The sequence below is a fragment of the Morus notabilis genome, unplaced genomic scaffold (genome assembly GCF_000414095.1).
Source record: "Morus notabilis unplaced genomic scaffold, ASM41409v2 Scaffold1280, whole genome shotgun sequence".
In the NCBI taxonomy this organism is placed as follows: Eukaryota; Viridiplantae; Streptophyta; class Magnoliopsida; order Rosales; family Moraceae; genus Morus; species Morus notabilis.
Window position 1 is genome coordinate 96654 of NW_010367241.1, and position 20696 is coordinate 117349.

The 20696-nt window shown below is 31.7% G+C and overlaps 2 protein-coding genes across 2 annotated transcripts; both read left to right on the forward strand.

The window, feature by feature from the left end:
• The first annotated feature begins 5487 nt into the window (after positions 1-5487).
• Positions 5488-6289, forward strand: LOC21389874. The gene is made up of 2 exons (XM_010112149.2): positions 5488-5838; positions 6045-6289. The coding sequence occupies exons 1-2, from the start codon at positions 5667-5669 to the stop codon at positions 6287-6289; spliced, it is 417 nt and encodes a 138-aa protein (XP_010110451.1). The 5' UTR covers positions 5488-5666.
• Positions 6290-18616: 12327 nt separating this feature from the next.
• Positions 18617-20005, forward strand: LOC21389876. Its single transcript, XM_010112151.2, has one exon. It carries the CDS (start codon positions 19254-19256, stop codon positions 19740-19742), a length of 489 nt encoding a protein of 162 aa, XP_010110453.1. The 5' UTR covers positions 18617-19253; the 3' UTR covers positions 19743-20005.
• The last annotated feature ends 691 nt before the right edge of the window (positions 20006-20696 follow it).

Sequence of the window (20696 nt, forward strand, 5' to 3'; positions counted from 1 at the left end):
ACAATCCGGATAGCGACACGACGACACGACTCGAAACGCACACGAAATTAGCGGGTTTGAGTTTACTATAAATGGGTTTTGGTCATAATCGGGTTGACATGATTAATAAATTGGTTGGGTTATGGTTGACCTCTTAACACGAAGTGACACTAATTGACACGATTAACTATATGTGTAATCTGCAATATAATGATATGTGATATAACATGAAAGTTTATATGACCTATTAAATACAAATAATGTGAATTTTAATATTTGTAAGTAAAATTCATTTATTTTTCTTAAAGGAAAAGATAAATTGACCAATAAATATGTTAAATTTGTCTTAATATATTAATTTAAACGGGTTATATGAGTTGACACGACTAATACGATTAATAAATGGGTCATGTTTAGTTTGACATTTTTGACACGTTTAATAAACATGGCGTGTTTGGGTTGATGTTTTCTGACACGATTAATAAACGGGTTGACATGAACAACCCACTAACATGAATTGCCACCCTTAGATGTAATTAGAGAAGTTAATGGATTTTACCTAGCTCTAATTATGAATTATTTATGGATGATTGGTCTATATGTAATTATCATATCAAATGGACACTTCACAGTTTAAAAATAATTTAAGTCTATAATTATGAGAGTGCAATTAGGCCCCGTTCAATTTGCAGATTCGAGTTTGCATCTGAGAGCTTTTCACTGTAGTAGAAAAAGTTAGATGTGACATTTTCTGAGAGCTTTTAACTGTAGAAATCTAGAACTAAAAACTCAAATCGGTAAAATGAACGAGGCAAGTTTATAGTGGAGTAACTTTTAGAATTAATAGATTTAATTAATTAATTAATTAAAGAGTTTAATTAATTATTAATTTTATTGGAGCTCGAAATTATAGGTCCATGAGTTCTTGCGTCATCCTTATAATCCTACAAGACACAAAGGAAAAAATGAGAATTTTAGAATTATAGAATTCTAAAATAAAACGCTCCAGGATAACTAATTAAGAATTAATTATTAATTAACTAATGTGATTATTTAAGTTTAAATTTGAATTTTGAAACACAGATGTGAAGGGGTTCACATAATGTTAACGCACAGCATAGTTTGAATCCCATTGGGATTCAGTTGCTTGCTCTTCAAGTTATCCAATTAACTTATTTGATAAGTTGTCTAATTTGAAATTCAAATTGATTTAAGTTTGACTTAGATTAGAATTTGAATTTGAGTCAAAATTGACATGTGGATAAGGGAGATAGATTTTGTTTCAAAATCAAATTTGAAGTTAGAAATTATTATTAAGCTTTATCTTGGAGATAAAAATTAGACTTTTTCTGGGAGTCTGACTACTATTTTATAAATAAGAGATTGCAGAAAATTAGAAAACAAAATTTTTGCTCTCCCTAGCATAGTGTGGCCGGTTTTTTATAGAGTGTGGGAAGGAAAATTTTCTCTAAAATTTCACATCGTGCATGTGTTGGTGTTCGTGAAAAAACTTGAGTGTTTATTTGCTAATCCCGTTTTGTTTCAGGTGTGCCCTCACACACGTCTTCTTTGATTCAAGAAATTGACGAGAAAGATTTGGGTGTTCTGAACTAGCTTGGAGTGAGGAGCGTTTGAGGTCAAAGAAATTAAGTTATTATCCTAATCGTTCGCTAGGTAAATAAATTAATTTAATTAATTTATTCATGCATAAATTAATGTAATTTATAGAGTATCTCAAAGTTTTATAAAAATTTTTGTTATACACGATCCGCTAAATACACGCTTCCGCATCCGAAAATCTACATATCATGGGATCGCTAATGTGTTGATTCCCTTATTTTACTGGGATTGTTGATGTGGTTTTCCTTATATTCCACGTGACAAATTAAGTCAGGGGGGTTAGGCTTATTTTAACTTGCCTTACTTCAATGTACTTGTCCTTGAGAGTTAATTCTCTGGAGATTGACCTCGAGGCATTGAGCTCAACGTACTGACCTTAAGGTACCAAGTTTAACATGGACCAAAACCTGAAGTACTGAGCTCAAGGTATCGTGTTCAGGATGTTAAGCCTGAGACATTTAGCCTGTGGCATTTTGGCCTGATGCATTTAGCTTAGAACATTTGGCCTGCGGCATTTAGCCTATGTCATTTGACCTAGGGCATTTAGCATAAGGCATTTGGCCTGAGGCATTTATGCTTACTTACCTACCTAGGGTTGCCCATGTCACTTATCCAGCTTAACATATTAGGCTTAAATTACTCAGCTCGACATACCCAACTCAAGGTACCAAGCTCAAGGTGATGATCTCAAGGTACCGAACTCAAAATATTGAGCTTAACATATCTAACTCAATCTGAGATTTGAATTTTTAAGTAGCCTACGTGGATTGTCACATGATAAATTATGGCATAACACTAAGTTTACTAAACATTTAAAAAAAAGTATTGTTTCCGATTCCTTTTCAATAATAATTATTTTAATTATATAAAAAGGACAATTTAGTAATTATATTGATTTAATTCTTATTTTGAAGTTTAGTAAACATTCAAAAAAAAAAAAGTGGGATAAGAATTAGAAAAAACAGTAAGCATATTAAAAAGAATCAACAATTTTCATTTTCATTACTTAGCTTTTCATTTTCTTAGGCAAAGGCAACCATAGTTAATTTTCTCGTTGCTATTTTCTTTTTGGAATTTGTTATTAGTCATAATTATAAAAAGAAGTTGAGTTGATTAATGTTGAGGTCAGATTTTATACCTCATCTCTCATTGTACACATAGCAACTTAGACTTCAGTAAATCACTAAACGAGTCATTGCGACTTCTTGGACAAGCTAGATCGACTCATTGGAGAGCCAACTTAATAGGTCGATTCCGCGAGTCCATATTCAACCTTGGACGTCAAGTAACGAGAGAATATCCTCAACATATTCGTAAAACTAAGATTGACAGTTTAAATCACTTATAAAAAGCAAGAAATCATCCAGTCAAGTTAAAGAAATTAAGATGGAAAAAGGTAACTTAAGAAGAAAAAAGGTCACCTGTTGACCTAGGAAGATTAGGGAAATCAAATCCATAACAATCACACAATAAGGAGGGGAGATCAAATCCTAATGGGCAAAAAACTAAGTATGACCCGTTATCAGGAAGGTAAATTTGCAAAGGAAAGTCAAATATCACTACAAAAAGAAACACGAATCACTAATCGAAGGCCAAATTGACCAAAAAAATAAGAAACATCTCGTGGAGCCAAACATATTGGCTTCATCGGCTTTAATTCTTTAATTGTTGAGGAGAAATCGTCTATCAGAAGGACTCTTTCTTAAAGGAAAGAGGGGCACTTAGGACTGAGAAACACCTGTTAGAGCTCAAAATAGGCCTTTCGGGCTAGGTTCTTTGTTAGGAGTTTGTTTACTCAGACAAGATAGTACCCGTTCCGTTGTCTCCTAGTCAAAGTCTGTCCCCGAATCATCTGTTGATCCGTTGGAGTTTGGGATTTCAGAGTTTGAGGAATTGACGAGTGAAGGGCAATGCCAGTCGATTATTACTCAGATTTCTACATACCAAACTTTGATCAATCATCCATTCATGCATTTTCAGGGATCCACACTGTCACACTTAAACACTCATGCTCGTTTTCAGCAAATCTCTTATTATTTTCTTTGTATTTTCCAACATTCCCCTTTCTCTCTCATCTCATTCTTCTTCCATCAACCAATTGTAATATTTTTTTAGCATGTATAGTGAAACTATCAGAGCCCGACAGAGGACATAAGTCTCATTAACGAATAGACCTCTATAATTCATGTGTCAGTTTTAGTGTTTTATTTTTATTTCATGTTTTACTAATACTCTCGTTCTCACAACAGATCAATCCCTCTAATTGATGACTTCTAACTTGACTATTAACTCTTAATTTCTCTAATTTAGATTTTACCCACTACAATTAGTATCACCACATTTGAAAGCTCCTTTTGATAATACAATGTGATTTGTTATATATAATATATATAAATATATATAATATCTATTATCTATTTTGAAATTTGAAGGAAATAATGTGATACGGTATCTTTAATCTAATGTATGATTAAGTAGTTTTATTTGTTTTAATCTAATAGTACTTATTAAACTGTTGTTGGTTGTTTTTAAAGCTCTATCTTATTTAATTATTACTAAGAAACTCTTAGGAGAACTATTAAATTACAAAGAAAATAGATCAAGATATTTTTTTTACAAGACAATCATTTAGCCGTTTTTTTTTTTTTGCTATAATCATTTAGGTTCTATTTCTTTGTAAAATGAAAATCATTAAGGTTACAAGACCATCCTTAAGGAATTTAGAAAAAGTCCAAAGTCCATTTGTGATTTCTTCAATTTCCACAAGGAAAAAAAAAAGAAGAAAATAAAGAAGAATGGACGATTGCGAGTGAGGGAACAACCTAAAAGATATTAGTCCGACATACACCAGATTACTAGTTCATCCACTCGGGTGAGTGGTGATGTAAGGGTAATATAGTAAATTCAGAACACGTACTGCCACGTCATCAGCAGGAGGTAGCTGAAACGGTTTCTTTTAGATGCGTCTGAGCAATTAGTCCGGTCTACGGTTACAAGATTCTGATTGGCCCATATTTCCTATGACCATATTATCCTTATTTGCGTGGGAGAAAAAAAAAGGACATGTGAAGTGAAAAACCCCATATTTGTTTTTCCATTTTTTTGACACATTCTTCTTCTTCTTCTTCTTCTTCTTCTTCTCCTCTGTTTTTATAGATCCACGAGATTTATTCTTAAAATGTTAAAATTGTCCATTTTTTCTTCTATTTTTTTTTTTTCTAAAACAAAAATCCCGGAGAGAACATAGATTGGTCATTAATGTTAAACTTGAAAAATAGTAGCAATATATTGCCAGTCATTTTTCTGTTCTGAATCTCTTTTTCCTTCCAAAAAAATATTTCCTCCAAAAGAACAAAAATCCTATATTTAAACACCAATGATAGTGTTTTGAAGTCTCCTTTGTGAGTCAAAATAAGTCCAAAAGATCTATGCCCACTTTTTTTAACCCAAAAGAAATCCATGATACTTTTCAACCATAGGGGGGATAGATACGAAATTTAACCTCAAGAATCCAAGATATTTTAATCACGTCAAATTAGTTGCGTGCCAATTAATTATGAGGCAGAGGATTAGACAGAAAAAAAAGGTGTTATATATAAATATTAAGTTAAGCCGTCTTTCTCTGCCCAAAAACATAATTATTATTTTTTTAAAACGTTTTTTTTTTCCTTAATAAAGTCTATTTTGTCATCAAGGGGATAAAAGAAACCAGAAATGGTTTTCATAATTCCTTGTTCACACCGCCCATTTTCAAACCTCTTTTTTTTTTTTTTTTTTTCCACACCATCCTTTCTAAAGAAAAACAATTTTGTTTTGTTTTTTTTTCTCTTTTTTTTTTTTTGTCTAAATCACAACAACAATAAAACCCCAACAAAGTTCTCCCCCTCTCTCTTTCCTTTCTCTTCTTCCTAGGAATGTCCATTCTCTTATTCCACTTCTCTGTCTTTTTTCTCTGTTGTTGCCCATAAAGCCTCAGAAAATGTTCAAACTGTTTGATCCAAACTGAAAAATTCCATGTCCGTATAAATTCTTTCTAGAGAGAGAAACCCAAGAGAGAGAGAGAGAAAATGGAGAGTTCTTTAGGAGTGGGGTTCATGGCCGTGTTTGCCGTTACGGGAAGTGTAGTTATTCTTGCTCATCAAATCCATAAGCGTCTCCTCTCTGACTTCATGAAAGACATTGAATTTGAATTGGGGGGTCGTCTTTTGCATTCCCATGACAACACAAGATTTGGAATTGGTATGTAAATCTTTAAACTTGTCCCTTTTATTTATTTTTTGTTTTCTTTTGTGTATGTCAATCTAAAATCAACTGCCAAACATGGCCTATTGATAACCAATTACGTTAACTTTTAGTACTTGTTTATTATCTTCTCTGCTTAGAATTATAACTAGGACTAAAACTTTGATTAAATTCTTATTTTGTTAATTCTTTTTGGTGATTAGGATCTGCGAAAAGAACGTCAAAGAAAACCGTTAGATTCGCGGACGACGTCGTCGAGCCCTCGTCGAACAACAAGGAATACCGAAAGAGGTGCATGATGATGGAAAGGCGGGTTTCAACAATGGAGGGTGTCCCAAACAAGGGCCATGACCAAAAGTTTGAGGTCACCATGCCACCCAATAGGCAAGCTTTATATAGAGGGATCATTGCTTTTAAGTCTCTTAAGGACCAATCATTTGTTAATTAATTGAAATTTTTTTTTTTTTTTTTTTTTTTTGGGAATTGATCAGATGGGATTATTGAAGTTCCCTATATGTAAGTTCGGATTTGGCTTAGACTTGTTATTATTATTATTTTTTTTTAGAAATCATATGTAGATATTGAAAGCTTTTGTTAGGCCTTTTGTTTTTCACACACAAGGTTTAGTTGGCTTTCAAAATAAGGGAAATCTAAATAGGATTCTATGGAAATGGAATCTTGGTCCGCATCAAAGCGCAAGACTTGGTTGGTCTGGATCCTTTTATCTGTTTTTTGTTTTTTTTTTTTTTTTTCATTTATTGTAATTATGTCATGAGAAATAAAATTTAATGCAATGTAACTAACAATATTGTAAGTAAAGAATCCAGCTGTTTTTCTTCTTATTTAATGACTTCACAATTCAAAAGACATATTAATCTGCAATCGTTAATCATGATACTAAAGTATTTTCCAAATTATATGTATTATCTTCATTGTGACTTTTTTATTTATTTTTATTTTATTTTTCTTTTTGGAATTTGAAACTACTTGTAACATGTAGTTCGAACTTGAGAGCTTGAAATCAAACCTGGTCTTCATAATATAAGAAAGAAGATTAGTATTTTCAAAAAAAAAAAAAAAAGGAAGAAGAAGAAGAAAGAAAGAAAGAAAGAAGATTATTACTTTCCCTTATACAAATGTGTATAAATAGAACAAAAATAAGAAAAATATGTTCACCGAGTCTTATTTATTGGGTCAATTGATTGTTTGACTTTTGAGTAATCTCGATAAATACCTTTTGAAAGTGAATGAGCCATGATTTTTACTCTTTATTCTTGATTCATATCATTTTTAGTTAAATAATTACACTAACAAAATGATATTTATCGAGAATAATGGGTAAAAGTCTAGACTCTTACTCTTTAAGTATAAACTCTTTATTTTTTCTTGACTTTTTTTTCTTTAATCTGTTAGAGGCCCACAAGATACTCTTTTCAACAAATGAAACTAAGGACCAACATCCTAGCCTGCTAGGAAAAAAGATTTCTAAATTTTTCAGGAAAAAAAAAGAAGAAAAAGTTCTTAATTAAATATTTACTTTCAGATTATATCGTATTGTATTGAATAAAAAACAACATGACATAATGAAAATGACATGGCAAAGCTTTTCAAATGAGAATATTCAATTTTTTTAATAGGCTTTAAAAGTTTGATACAATAAACTATAGTATATTTTGTGCTGTCATATGTGAGTAAAATATTTCAAATGAGAAGATTATATGCCCTTATAAGCAAGAGCTATATCTGAAGAAGGCTTCAATTGATCCAGTCAGTATTTAATTGAAACAAAGCCATCGAAATTTTTAATTTTTCATTGGCATTTGTCATTATTCGATTAATCTTTTTCATTCATCGTCAGCAATATATATATATACATATATATATATATATATATATATATCACACTAAACCTTAACAACAAATTACACAAAGCAAAGTAATTCCTTATCTATGCACTATTCTCACAAATAGTCCGCTGATTAGGGCCTCAATCAAGTAACAACAAGTTGTTTTTTTTTTTAATTGAAAATTAACAACATAAGTTACAGAGTTATCAAGATGGCATTCAGTCATATATGTGTGTATGGATGATCTACTCAAACACTTCTTGTGTCTTGCTTAAATAAATGCTTTTTTAGCAAAAAAAAATTATATTAAAAATCCCATGTTAAGTTTGTTAACTTTTAAATGAAAAGTGGGTAAAATGTTTAAACAATTTCACCTAGAGATGAAAGCCGGCCCGACTCGAGCCCAGCGGCCCAAATAAAATTTTTTGGCCGGCCCACCCGACAAACTTAGGGTCGATCCAACCTGATATGAAATTTTACAATTAATTTCCAAGAAATTTCTAAAATAAGGAGTATTCAGGCCGGTCTGACTCAGCTCGAATAAGATTTTAGACTTAGAATCTTAGCCTGCCCAACCCAAATGCTCGAACCTAACCGGGCCAAGTATGAGCCAATAATGGCGAGTCTCGAACCTGCCCAAACTTACAGGTCTAATTTTGGGCAAACAATCTACTTATTGTATTGATCTTAGTCCATGATAATGTCAACTTTTCACCATTATAGGGTAAGGTATTAGCTTGTGGTTGCCTAAAAGTCACCTAACAACCTTTTTGTTGGATAAAACAACAATTTTAAGCCAAAAACGTAGATGAGATCATTTTCTATAGCATAGAAAAGAGTGGCATTTTTGGTATTTAAAAAATATTTGAAGGTTAAACCAAAGTTTTCATAAGTTGGATTAACGGAGGGATGTCTCTAATTCTTTTAAAAATTCAAAGAGTGTATATGTAAAATGTTTTGGTTGAGGTGTTTGTTTTCAAAAATGTACATATAAAGAAATGTTAACATCAATTTTTTATCATTTTTTTATTATTTTCTGTATTTACTATTTGATACATAGACTTTATTAATATGATAAATTATTATTTAAATAAAATAATAAAATAATAAAATTTACGTGTCAAATAGTAAATATAAAATAATAAAAAAAAATGATAAAAAAAAAAAGTGATTCTAGCGTTTATATACCATACGTCATCGAGATGTTTCTCGAATTTTATTCCGTGGTTAATTTCTTACCGAGTATGGATAAGCTCTAGATTTTCTTTTCTTAAAAATAATATCTAGATTGTTGTAGGATCTCATTGGTGCAATTGTCAAACATCTGCTAATTAGTAAGACAATATTGCTAACATAAAGGAATTATTTCAGTTTCACAGGGAACCAAATTCATGATAGTTTATAATTATCTTCCATTGGGACGCAATGCAATGTCAAATCGGTCACACCATATGCTAATACCAATGTCAAAATTTTAATTCTTTGGAAAGTAAAATAATTTATGTTTTCAAACTATTGTTAAAATTTTTAAGGACTGTTTTTTAATTTGTTGTATCAATATTTCGTATGTCATCTTTACATAAAACAACCAAAATTCTTTTCTATCAACTCTCATTTACAATCGCCAAGTGTAGCATCACTCTTTTTTTTTTTTTTTTATGTTTACTTTTTATGATTCTTTTTTCATTTGACTTTTGTCTTTCTTTAATTGTTTTTCTTCTTTCTTTCCTCCTTTTTTTTATTTGACCAAAATTTTCTCTACAGTTTAATTACTACAGCATGTATTTTTTAAATAAAAATACTTTTTTCCCTGTTTTGTTTCTATCGAAATAATTTTTTATCTTTTTATGGAAAGCATCTCTATGGTGTGATTCCATTTCAATGTTTTTTTTCCCTCTCTTGCTTATACTAAAATAATTTTTCAATTACACCTCTACTTAATTTTTTTCCATCTATTCCTTACTATATCGATAATGATTCTTATAAAACAATTTTTCTTAAACATGTCTCCTTGTAACAGTTTATTCAAATAACCTTTTAACTAATATTTTTTTTTCATGAATACCTATTGTTGTGAGGAAAAATCTATCTTGCCCCATCAGACAACAACCGAACTCCACGTGGCCATCACTATGCCACGTCAGCCAGCGGACAGGCGTTGACGGCTAAAGGGTCGGCTTCCAAGGATGAGTGATGTTCCAATGAGAGAAGGGTCGACCGCCCCAAGGCGTTTTAAAATAATTCTTGAAGAAGCGCTCTACATTAGCAAGTTTGTAATCAGCGACATCCAAGCCAACAACCGACCCTTCAAACTGCCAAGAAATTGACGGATCCCAAACCCCCATAAACCGGCGACGTTATGGAAGGGTCGGCAGGGAAACCTAGTGGGAATACAGAGGGTAGGACGTTCAGTCCTCTGACCCAGATCCCGAGAGTATCCCCTGAGGTAATAGGAGAAAAATTCATAGATTACTTGTGAGTTTAAACAAAGTCAGTAGCAGAGAAAATGATTACCAGCCTATTAGCCGTCTAAAACGGACCAATGGAGATCATAGGAGATCCACAGAGCCGCAATAGTGGACAAAGTAGGTAGATGAACAGTCCAAAAGGTACTGAAAAGCTACATCTAGGCGAGTAGGATAATAGGCTACTCGAAAGAAACTGTCAAATAACCATTTGTCTTGGTTTCCTCCAATGTGTAATCTGTGAGATATAAAAAGGGCAAAGCCTTAGAGAGGAGGGATGATGAAAAACTGGGAGAGCAAAACCTTTGTAATCGAAGAAGAAAGAAAATAGTAAAAATTTCTCCAAAGTGGATGTAGCTCTTGGTGAACCACCATAATTTTTGGTGTTTCTCTTATTCAGAGCACTCTTATGATTTACACACGACTAGTTGCATTTTTTTAGTTGTTATCATGTATTCTAGCTGGTAACCTGACTAATTATTGGACTGTAATTCAGTAGGTTTCTATTGACAAGATTTCACCGTCAACACTTAATTCTAAAATTTTCTCACTAAATGTCTATTTCTTGCAACCCTCTCAAATGCTATTTCCTCATGTGTACCATTAAACATCCTCTTCATAATTTTTCTACACTAAGAACTTTCTTTTGAATTTATAACTCTATAAAAGAGGCAATTTTTCTACTACCAAGCGTTAAAAATTAAAACCATTTATTTTCAACGAAAAATATATAAAAAAATTAAAATAAACACAAGATGTAGAAATTCGTGATAAATTTCTTATTATGCAATAAATAATATTCCGTTTAAGTTTCTCCAACATGATAACATGATATCAAACTAGCGTCCTTAAATAGCCAAACTACTCAAACAGGGATTAATTGGATTTTAGAACTTCTTTTACAAACTTTATATGATGATCATTGCATTTATAATAAAAACATCTGGTTATCAAAAAAAAAAAAAAAAGAGCAATATCCACAATAATGACGAGTTAAGAAAAATAAGCTACAAACATAATTTATAATAATTTAGTAATATTTTTTCATTTATTTTCGTAGAGAAATCACCACTACAGTATGATCACACTGTTGTATTTTGACATAATAATTCCTTTTACAAATTGTACTTTTTATACCTAAGACTCACTACTACCTTTATGACCATCAATCTTTACAAGGAAATTGACAAATCTAGACATATTACCACAAATTATAGGATTTGGTAACCTATCACTATGATTTGAAATTATTACTCAAGCAGAACTCCTATAATTTGGATATGATATCATGTAGAATTCTAAAGAGGTAAGAACAACACAAAAAAGTAACACTATGACGCATAAATAGACTCTACTAAGTGATCATATGCAAACAACTATAATATTTACGGTCGATTTGTCTTTGAATTTTGTATTTTTATTTTATGTGTGTCTTATATAAATAAAAAAAAAAAGAACCATATAAGAACAATATAAATAAAGTCTGACTCAAGTGTGGATTTTGTTTTTCTCAACAATGATTTGAAACAATTTTAGGGTTAGGAAGACTTAAAATATGATCATCAAAGGTCCGTTCAATGTCTCAAAAAGTATCCTTAAACTCGTAATGGTGTGTCTTACAGCATAAAATTCTCAAAATCGCCCTTAGAAAACGTAGCCATTGATGGATCGGACACAAGATCCCACCGACTGGTCCTCTGTTGCCTCTTGCCAAATTTCCCACAAAAATAGATTTTTGGCTTTAAAGATAAAAAAAATTCAAAAACTATTTAACTTTAGGGCAAAAAGTGATTTTAAACTTCAAATAATATTTTAGAATAAATGAAAAAAATTTAAAAAGAAAAAAGAAAAGAAAAACTTTTGAGTCATTTTACCTTTATTTTTACAATTCATATAAAATTTTCATGATGTCTTTAGTTATGGGGAAAACTTTTATAAAAATCTATGATAAAAATACGAGACATACGAGTTATTTTATTACCTTTAGTTTTACTATGCATTATGCAACAACATACGAGAAAAAAACTAAAGTTGAACTTATTCTTTTTAACGGAAATTGTAGAAAATATGCCAATATGAAAAGTTTAAAAAAGTATATAGGCCAACTTTTAGTTATATAAATTAATAGGTCATAATTTGTCAAATTATGGTTCATAATCAGATAAGTTATGGACAAACTTGTCAAGTTATGGACAAAAACCGTGAATTATGGATAATAACTTGTCAAGTTATGGTTCATAACCAGACAAGTTATGGACAAAATAAGTAATTTAACCTATTTATTAACTTATGTAAACTATTGGCCTATTAATTTTAATTCATCTCAAGTCTTTATTTCCCTCTTTCTCCTTCTTTTAAGTACTTTTGATGTTCATCGAATCATCTTTAAGCTCAAAATGCTTATTATGAGGATTTATCTTTTTCACGCTTCAAGTTTTGAGCACTTTCTGAAATACCTCATCGTCCATTTTGAGTTTTTTGAAATCTTAATATAAATTAAACTTCACACTCAAGATAAAATATTAGTAGCACAGTAATCAATTACTTGATATTATCATTGAGGAAAAAAATTATTTGTTATTATCAGAATACCATAGATTTACTCAAAGCTTAGGCCAATAGTTACAATAATAAAAGAATTACTATCTAACAATGAGAAATTATAACTCTACATTGTCATAATTATACCACTGCAACCAATGATAAAAATATCAGTATCAGTGAAAATATCGGTGCTCCAACTTTAGAAAAATTTTAGAGAAAATATCGATGTCGGTGGAAATAATAAAAAATTTTACCGATATTAAAAAATTTGCATTAAAACATGTTTCTAAACTTTATGAATAAAAGCATTAAAAGAATGCATAAATAAGGATGTTTTATATGTAAAAAAAAAAAACCTCATACACATTAGATTTACCAATACCAAAAGGAAATTTTATTAGGTTCAGGTATGGTTGAGATTCTGAAATTTTAACAGAGTTGAATATAGTTATGAGCATGTTATATATAGGTTTGTTAATCTCTTCCTACTTTTTTTATGTGAATGGAAAACTGTAAATTTTCTCATATTTGAGTTGATGGTGATATGTTCAGATGAGGATAATGATATATAATTTACAAAAACTGTATGGATAATAAATGTAGAGAGCTTTATTGAAGAAACTGCTACAAATTACACTATATAGTATATAATGTTACCAATATTGTTATTTAAACCTATATCTACCAATATTTAACCATATGTCTCTGAGTTATGATAAAAATAATTTTGCAGTAGAAAGATATTTTGGAACCTCTCAAAATCTGAAATTTCATAAATATCAGCGATATTTACGTCGTTGACTGCAACTAATAAGGCAAATTCTAACCTTAAAAAGTATAATTGAACCATTTTGGACAAAAAATGGTGATGGAATGACCTTATAACAATGATAAACTATAAATCCCCATTATCATAATTATAAAGGAATCTCAAACCGTATAATTTAAGTGAGATTGTGTTTATGACACATGTGTCGTGAAACTGTTCAAGAAATACTCTTGTACTTCTTATTGAATGCGCCGTTTGATACGACTAGATATGTTTAAATTGAGCCACATCATTCATATATTAAGTTTGTGTCAATCTATTTATTAAACATGTCATCCTCATTGTGATTTAAATTTTATAACATTAAGTTCGACCCACAACTCATTTATTTGTGATTGTGCCTTTAATATTTTCGTGCACCTTTAGTGACAAATTTACAATAAAAAAATTTAAGCATTAGACATAATAATGACATTAAATCTTAACAAAATAAAATAAATTATTAGAAAAATTGCCTCATTGAAAGCCTTAACAAGCAAATTAAATTCAACAAAATATTATCTCTATAAGAAAAAAAGGAATGTAGTTATAATTTTTTTTGAACGAGAAATTTCATTTTATCAAGATGACTCTGCAATACAAGGCATGACCCCCAATGGAGACCAGTCCCACCAACACAATCTGATAACTTCAATGGGTAGTACATATGTTGGAAGCCTGAAAATTGAAAGCACATGGACACACTAAGAATGAGCTCACATAACACTCATTTTGACAAGATCTCAATAATCATTAAGAGTCATGATATTGTAGTCCAAAGGCCACCCATCCATCCACACTACAGACACACACAACACCGCAAATAACGAACTCTTATGGGTTAGACACATAATCAGAGTCGGAAGTTGGGAGACCACCTCTATTATTATAAAACTAAAACTCATACACATCAAAAGACAATACCAACAAAGCGGAAACAACGCTGTCTTTATTTTAATCAAAACATCTACCATTAAAAGAAACCCCAACACAGAAAAAATCACCAAAGCCAATCCAACCACTGCAAACAAAGAGACTAAGGAACATAATAATGCACAGAGCTGAAGACACCATTGAAGGAACGCCCCTTTGCCTTTGCATGAGACCCATGTGTCGCCGCCTTCTGCAGCCAACCTAGCCACACAGCCCTTCCAAGGTTTCACCGCACCATAGGAATAGAGCCCCGAAACCACGGATCCACCCAACGCCCCATGTGGCCCACGCCGACGATCATAGCCGTGACACCATCTCTGACGCTGAGCACTCAACCACACAAGCCTCCCCACCCTCAGCACCTCCACAACAAGAAGAAGAAAATCATGAGGGAGCATATCCACAAGACCATGGACGCACCCTCATATTGCTCGGTGGTTTGTGCATATGTTTTAACTTCTGAATTCAATTTGTTTCACACCCATGATTTCTCCTTTTATATTGAAGCATGCATTATGTGATGCCTAACTTCTTGTGATTTAGCTACCTGGTTCTCAAAGTTGTAGTTATTGGAGCAATTGAAGTAAATTGGGACACATGAGTAGGTGGCTCTTCAATTGGCTTTGGTTTGAAATTGTTTGATGTTTTTTTTTTTTTTTTTTTGAAATTTGGTTAAGTCTTCAAACTACCCATAGTGAAATATTTTAAGAATCTATCTTAAACTTAAGAATTTCGCCGGTTTATTGTGTATAACATCGTTATCTTTTTAGTTTAGATGTGATGCCACACCTTTGTCAATTCTCTATTTGTTCTTTATATTTGAGGTGATTAGGAAAAAATAACGCATTTGTATGATCTAGCAAATAACATGATTATGCTAATTTTTTAACTTTATTTTTTTCGGTATATGTCAAAATCTGTTATATTCAACTGGAATAAGCTATTAAATAGCAAGAAATTAAGTTTTATTTTTATTTTTATTTTATTTTTGAAAAATACCGCATGCATTTTTGTAAAATATAAAGGCATGAAATTTATGTCCTATGCATCCTTTATTTTCTCAAATTATATTTTGTGAAGATGTGTATAGCCTTAAGAAAATGAATGAAGACTTCTATTATTAACTAAAAAAAAAACTAAACAATAATAAAAGGAGTAGAACTTATAATAGTTTCATAATGTTTTCCACATGCGTATGCAGGTGGCATCCAACTGGCCAGAACCCCAACGACCCAACTCCTCTTTCTAGGCAAAGAGCATTTTCTTCCACCACCGGAAATCCGGTGACCAGCCAAATGATAGCGCCAAAATCCGACCTGAAGAGGGCGAAAACTCTTAAGAGGCTGTTCGGTAGCTCATTTTTTGAGTCAAAAATTTAAAAAAAAAAAAAAAAAAAAAAACAACTCGAGTTACAACTTTATTTAAGTTCATGTTCTTTTAATTTGAACTCGAGTTTGGGACTAAAACTCGAGTTCAAGTTTCCCCTTCAACTCGAGTTCAGAAACTCGAACTCAAAGTAATGAATAATATTTTTTTCTATTCTTAAAAATGCTATAATTTTTTCGTTTTAATTCCGATTGAGATGATTTTTTTTCTATGCGTTGACAACGAAAAGACGAATAAAACCTCATCCATATACCCTATTAAAATTTTTCATCAGTATTGAGTTTTTATTAAAATACTATCTAAATATAAATTCAAGTTTTGACTCACTCAAATACAAACTCTCAAAAAGATTTTTATCTCAAACCATAACTCAAATGTACACAACTAAACACAAACTCAAGTTACAACATCAACTTAAATTATAACTCAAACTCAACTTAAAATCTAAACTTAAATCACCTAATTCAAAACCGGCAAAAGAACAGCCCTAAGAAACTTTAGCCCACTCAAGAGGGAGAGAGAGAGAAAACTCTAAAATAAAATCTCTCTCGATAAATTTCGTAAAATTAAAATTTTAAAAAATTAAATGAAAGGGTAAACTAAATATGATAAAGTTTTAATTAACTTATGAGGTAGATTATCAAGCCTTTAACGAGTTCAATAGCGTATTTGTAAGAATCTCTTAACGTGTCGTGTTCTTCACATACTTCGTGTTCAAAAATCTCGCCGCATTAACACCACCACTTGTAATTACAGGTCTTATCACTCCTACAGGTGAAACCACATGTCCTGGACCGATAGCGAAACTACCCTATGAAATAAGGAATGTAAATCCACATTTCCAATGGACAATTATTACATGTGGGACTGTTGACAAAGTTAGATAATAGTACTACATATTGTCGTTTGTACAAAAATTGACAAACCCATCGCAAAAAGATGAGAAAGTGGGGCTTAAAAGAAAAGTATAAAATTTATTTAGTTCGTTAAAAAATTTAAATATAATTATTTTTTAAAATTTTTTATTATAATAAAATTTAAATTTTAAACTCAAATTAATTAAATAAACATAAACGAAACTTATATCGTACAGTCAATGTCTCACCTGATGATCAGAGAGGCTCTAGTTCAGTCTGGGCCCACAATTCCAGACATCCACACGTGGAACCGCCAGGTAGTACTGTAGTACCTCCTAATGAGAAGAGCAGTGTTCCAGTGCTCCGTATTCCACTATAACCCCTAGTTTCACATTGCCTGGGTCAAAAATCTCTGAAACCCATAGAAACAGTGTGCCACGTGGCGCAGAGAAAATGGCCAACGGGGATTTCTCAATTCCCCAGGTCACTCCACGTCACATCAGTCTCACGGTACTTTCGTCAGAGTACACTCGCTTTAAGGCGCGTGAACATCAGTTACTATCGATGTGGTTAAATATGCCACGTCAGGTGTGGCCCACGCAGTTTTCCGTTCGCTGCTGGGGGCTTATCTAGAAGAATAGAATACGAAAAAAATAATTTTTAATTATAAAAGTAGAGAAAACAGACGGCGCCGATTTAAATTTAAAATTTATATTTTATTACAATAAAAAAATTTTAAAAAATAATTATATTTAATTTTTTTATTATAATAAAAAATTTTCATATAAAATTATATTTTAACTCAAATCAGTGAACTAAATAAACGCATAATTTAAATTTTTTTAACCTCACAAACTAAAAAAATTAGTTTTTTTATTTTGTTTTTATTTTTAGTTATGGCTCTTGGTATTCTTTTAACAAGAAGACGCTGGTATTATCTATAAAAATAGACAGTCAATAATTTTTTTATTTTTCACCCATCAAATTGTATTAAAATTTATTTGTTTTATATATATATATTTAATTTAATGTGATTTTAATTAAATTTAATAATTAAAAATTAAGACAATTAGGAAAACTCTCTAACAAGAGTTGATTTTTGCTGAATAAAAAAAAGTGATTTTAAATAATTTTGTGAAATAAATGAAGGGCACGTATCGTCGGGCAAATCATTAATTTTGTGCCAAACAAGATTTTGCGTTTGGGATGTGACGGTATCACCGTAGTGGGTAAGGTTTCTTTTTCTTTTCTTTTCTTTTTCTTTTTCTTTTAAACAAGGTTTGTTCAGTGAAAATAACAAAAATGGAAAATTTTTGAAAAAGAAATAAAGAAAAAAGAAACTATTTGTAAGTAATGGAGCTCGTATGAATCAAAGTAGTGGATGGCATGAAAAGCATTGTGAAAGCATGCACGAAAAGTCCTACACGGGATCCATATTGACATCTTGTGAAGATTATTTATTTATTTATTTATAATCATTTAAATAAACAATAAAGAACATTGAAATTATGTTCTAGATTATCCTATCAATTATGTTACTTTTATTATGTGCATTACTTATTATTATTATTATTATTAAAGTAGCGCTATCGACACACTCAAATCTTAATTTTTGTATATCAACTGATTTAATATGTAATTTTTATTAGTAAATACAATATATTATCATTAATTAACGTGATAATATTTTAAATATTTATTAATATAAAAATAATAATTTATATATCAGTTAATATACACATATAAAAATTTAAATTGGTGCGCTTAGTATTATTCTTTTTATTATTATTATTATTATTCTCCATGTGTTTGATTTTTTTAATTGACTCTCTCCATCTTAAATCGCTCTGCGGCTTGCCCTCACGTTTACTTGTCTTGAAGCGTTTTTCTGTTCTTTTCTTAAAAAAAAAAAAAAAAATAACACAAATTAAGCTTATTTTTTTATCCCTCACAAATTTTAAGTACTCTCTACTATCTATTACACGCCCTTCTCCCTCTCTCTCTCTCTCTCTCTCTCCTCAATTTCCATATTCTCTCTCTACTCCCAAATTTCCATAACAGAAACTCTCTCTCTCTCATATTTTTCCGAGTTTATAGGGAATCCTAAATAAAGCAAAAGAACCAGAAAATCATCATAAAAAAAAAAAAAAAAAAAAACTCCCCCCAACAAAAAAAAAATCTGAGCTTGGCCGTGTCATTTTGTGCACGGCCACAGCGAATCCCAGCTCCACCGTTCTTCATCATCACCGTCATCTTCCTCGGTCTTCCAGGGAGGAATTTGTGTTTCTGATTCCTCTTTCTGGAAAAATAAAGATGAATCTTGGGTGATCCGATTCCAACGCTGGAATTCGAAATTCAATCGGATTTTGAAAAATAAAACAAAATAAAAAGATTTGATCAGTATTCTTTTTCATCCTTGTGAAGAGTCAAATTCTGATTCCGAGAAATTCCTGGTATCTCAATCCAAATGCGAAGAAGGCCAACGGAGTGAAAAGAAATCATCTTTTCTTTTCATCTTCCTTTTCCGAGAAACGGCGAAAGATTTTCTCTCGAATCAAACACCATCATCGTCATGTCGAAGCAGCCGATAATTCTCCGCCACCCGTCGTCGAACCGCCGGCAACCGCTTCTACGTCCGCCGCCGTCGTCGTCCTACTCCAGCGGAGGATCCTCCCGTCGGCTGGCGGAGGTCGCCGGCGGGACGGCGGCGGAGTGCGCCGCCGTGTGCTGCTGCTGCCCATGCGGGCTCCTGAACCTGCTGGTGCTGGCCGTCTACAAGATCCCCGCCGGACTTTGCCGCCGGGCGATGAGGAAGAAGCGGCGTCGCAGGAAGGGCGTGCTTCCGCCGCCGTGTCGGAGACACGCTGGCGACGAGAGTGAGATTGTGCAGGTTCATCCGGTATCTGTTCAAAACGACGTCGTTTCGGATGCGAGTTGTAGTAGTAATAAGGAGGTTGAGGCGTTGGAGAAGGAGATGTGGGAGAGGTTTTACAGTACTGGGTTTTGGAGAAGCCCTTCTCAAAGAGAAATTGAACAGCCTTCTTTGCCCACTATTTCATAAAAGGAAAAAGACCAAAAAAACCCCAAGTCTTGTCTTTTTAACTTGAACATAGATTTTCTTTCTTCATCTTTCAACAATTATTATTAATTATTATTATTATTATTATTATGGTGTGTTTGTGTTTTGATTCTTTTTGAGCTCATTAATGTTTTGTCATTAGAATGGTGATGATGGGCATTTGTGTGCTTGTGAGTGAATTGAACTTTTTTGTTTGAGGATGTTGGAAAATGAATGGCTTGAATTGATGATCGTGTTGGTGAGAATTGGCGTTCCTTCTTCTTCTTGTATATATTAATGGTTCAAGTCGTTTCGTTGTTATATGTTCTATAATGCCTTTTATTTTACTTTGTATTTTCTCTTAATTTTGAAGTTGGAGTTCAGAATTCGAAGTAGTCCGCACTTTATAATGAAATTAAGTGTAGAATTACTGTTAGATTATATTTGTAATCACGAAATAAGGCTGTTTTTGCTTGCTAATTAGTTGAATATTTGTTAATGCGATCTAAATTTGTGTCGAATGGCGAGTACTTTTGCTTCCTTTTATTTTATTTTTTTGGTAGTTGTTATTTTATTTTGCAGGAGTATGAACAATTTATAATGACTATAACTATGCTTAGAATCCAACTTGTTTCTTTTAGTCCCGTTTGTGTCGAACCTCCTTTCCTTGGAATTGAGTAAATTCCTTTCTCTTATATTTTTCTCTTCAAAATTAATCATTACAACGTGATATAACCCTAATTCCTTACCTAAACTACTTGGTGGACATGTAACCCTACATTTTAAAAGCATCTCGAGACTTTAACCAGTTAGTTAACCCTTTTTTTAATGGCCTTATCTTTTATTTTGTATTTTTTATATCTATATTTTTTATTTTAAACTCGAAACAGGGGAATTAGAATTATTTAACTAAAAAAATTAGTTTAAATAACCTAAAAAGTAGCTTTCCTTTTGAAT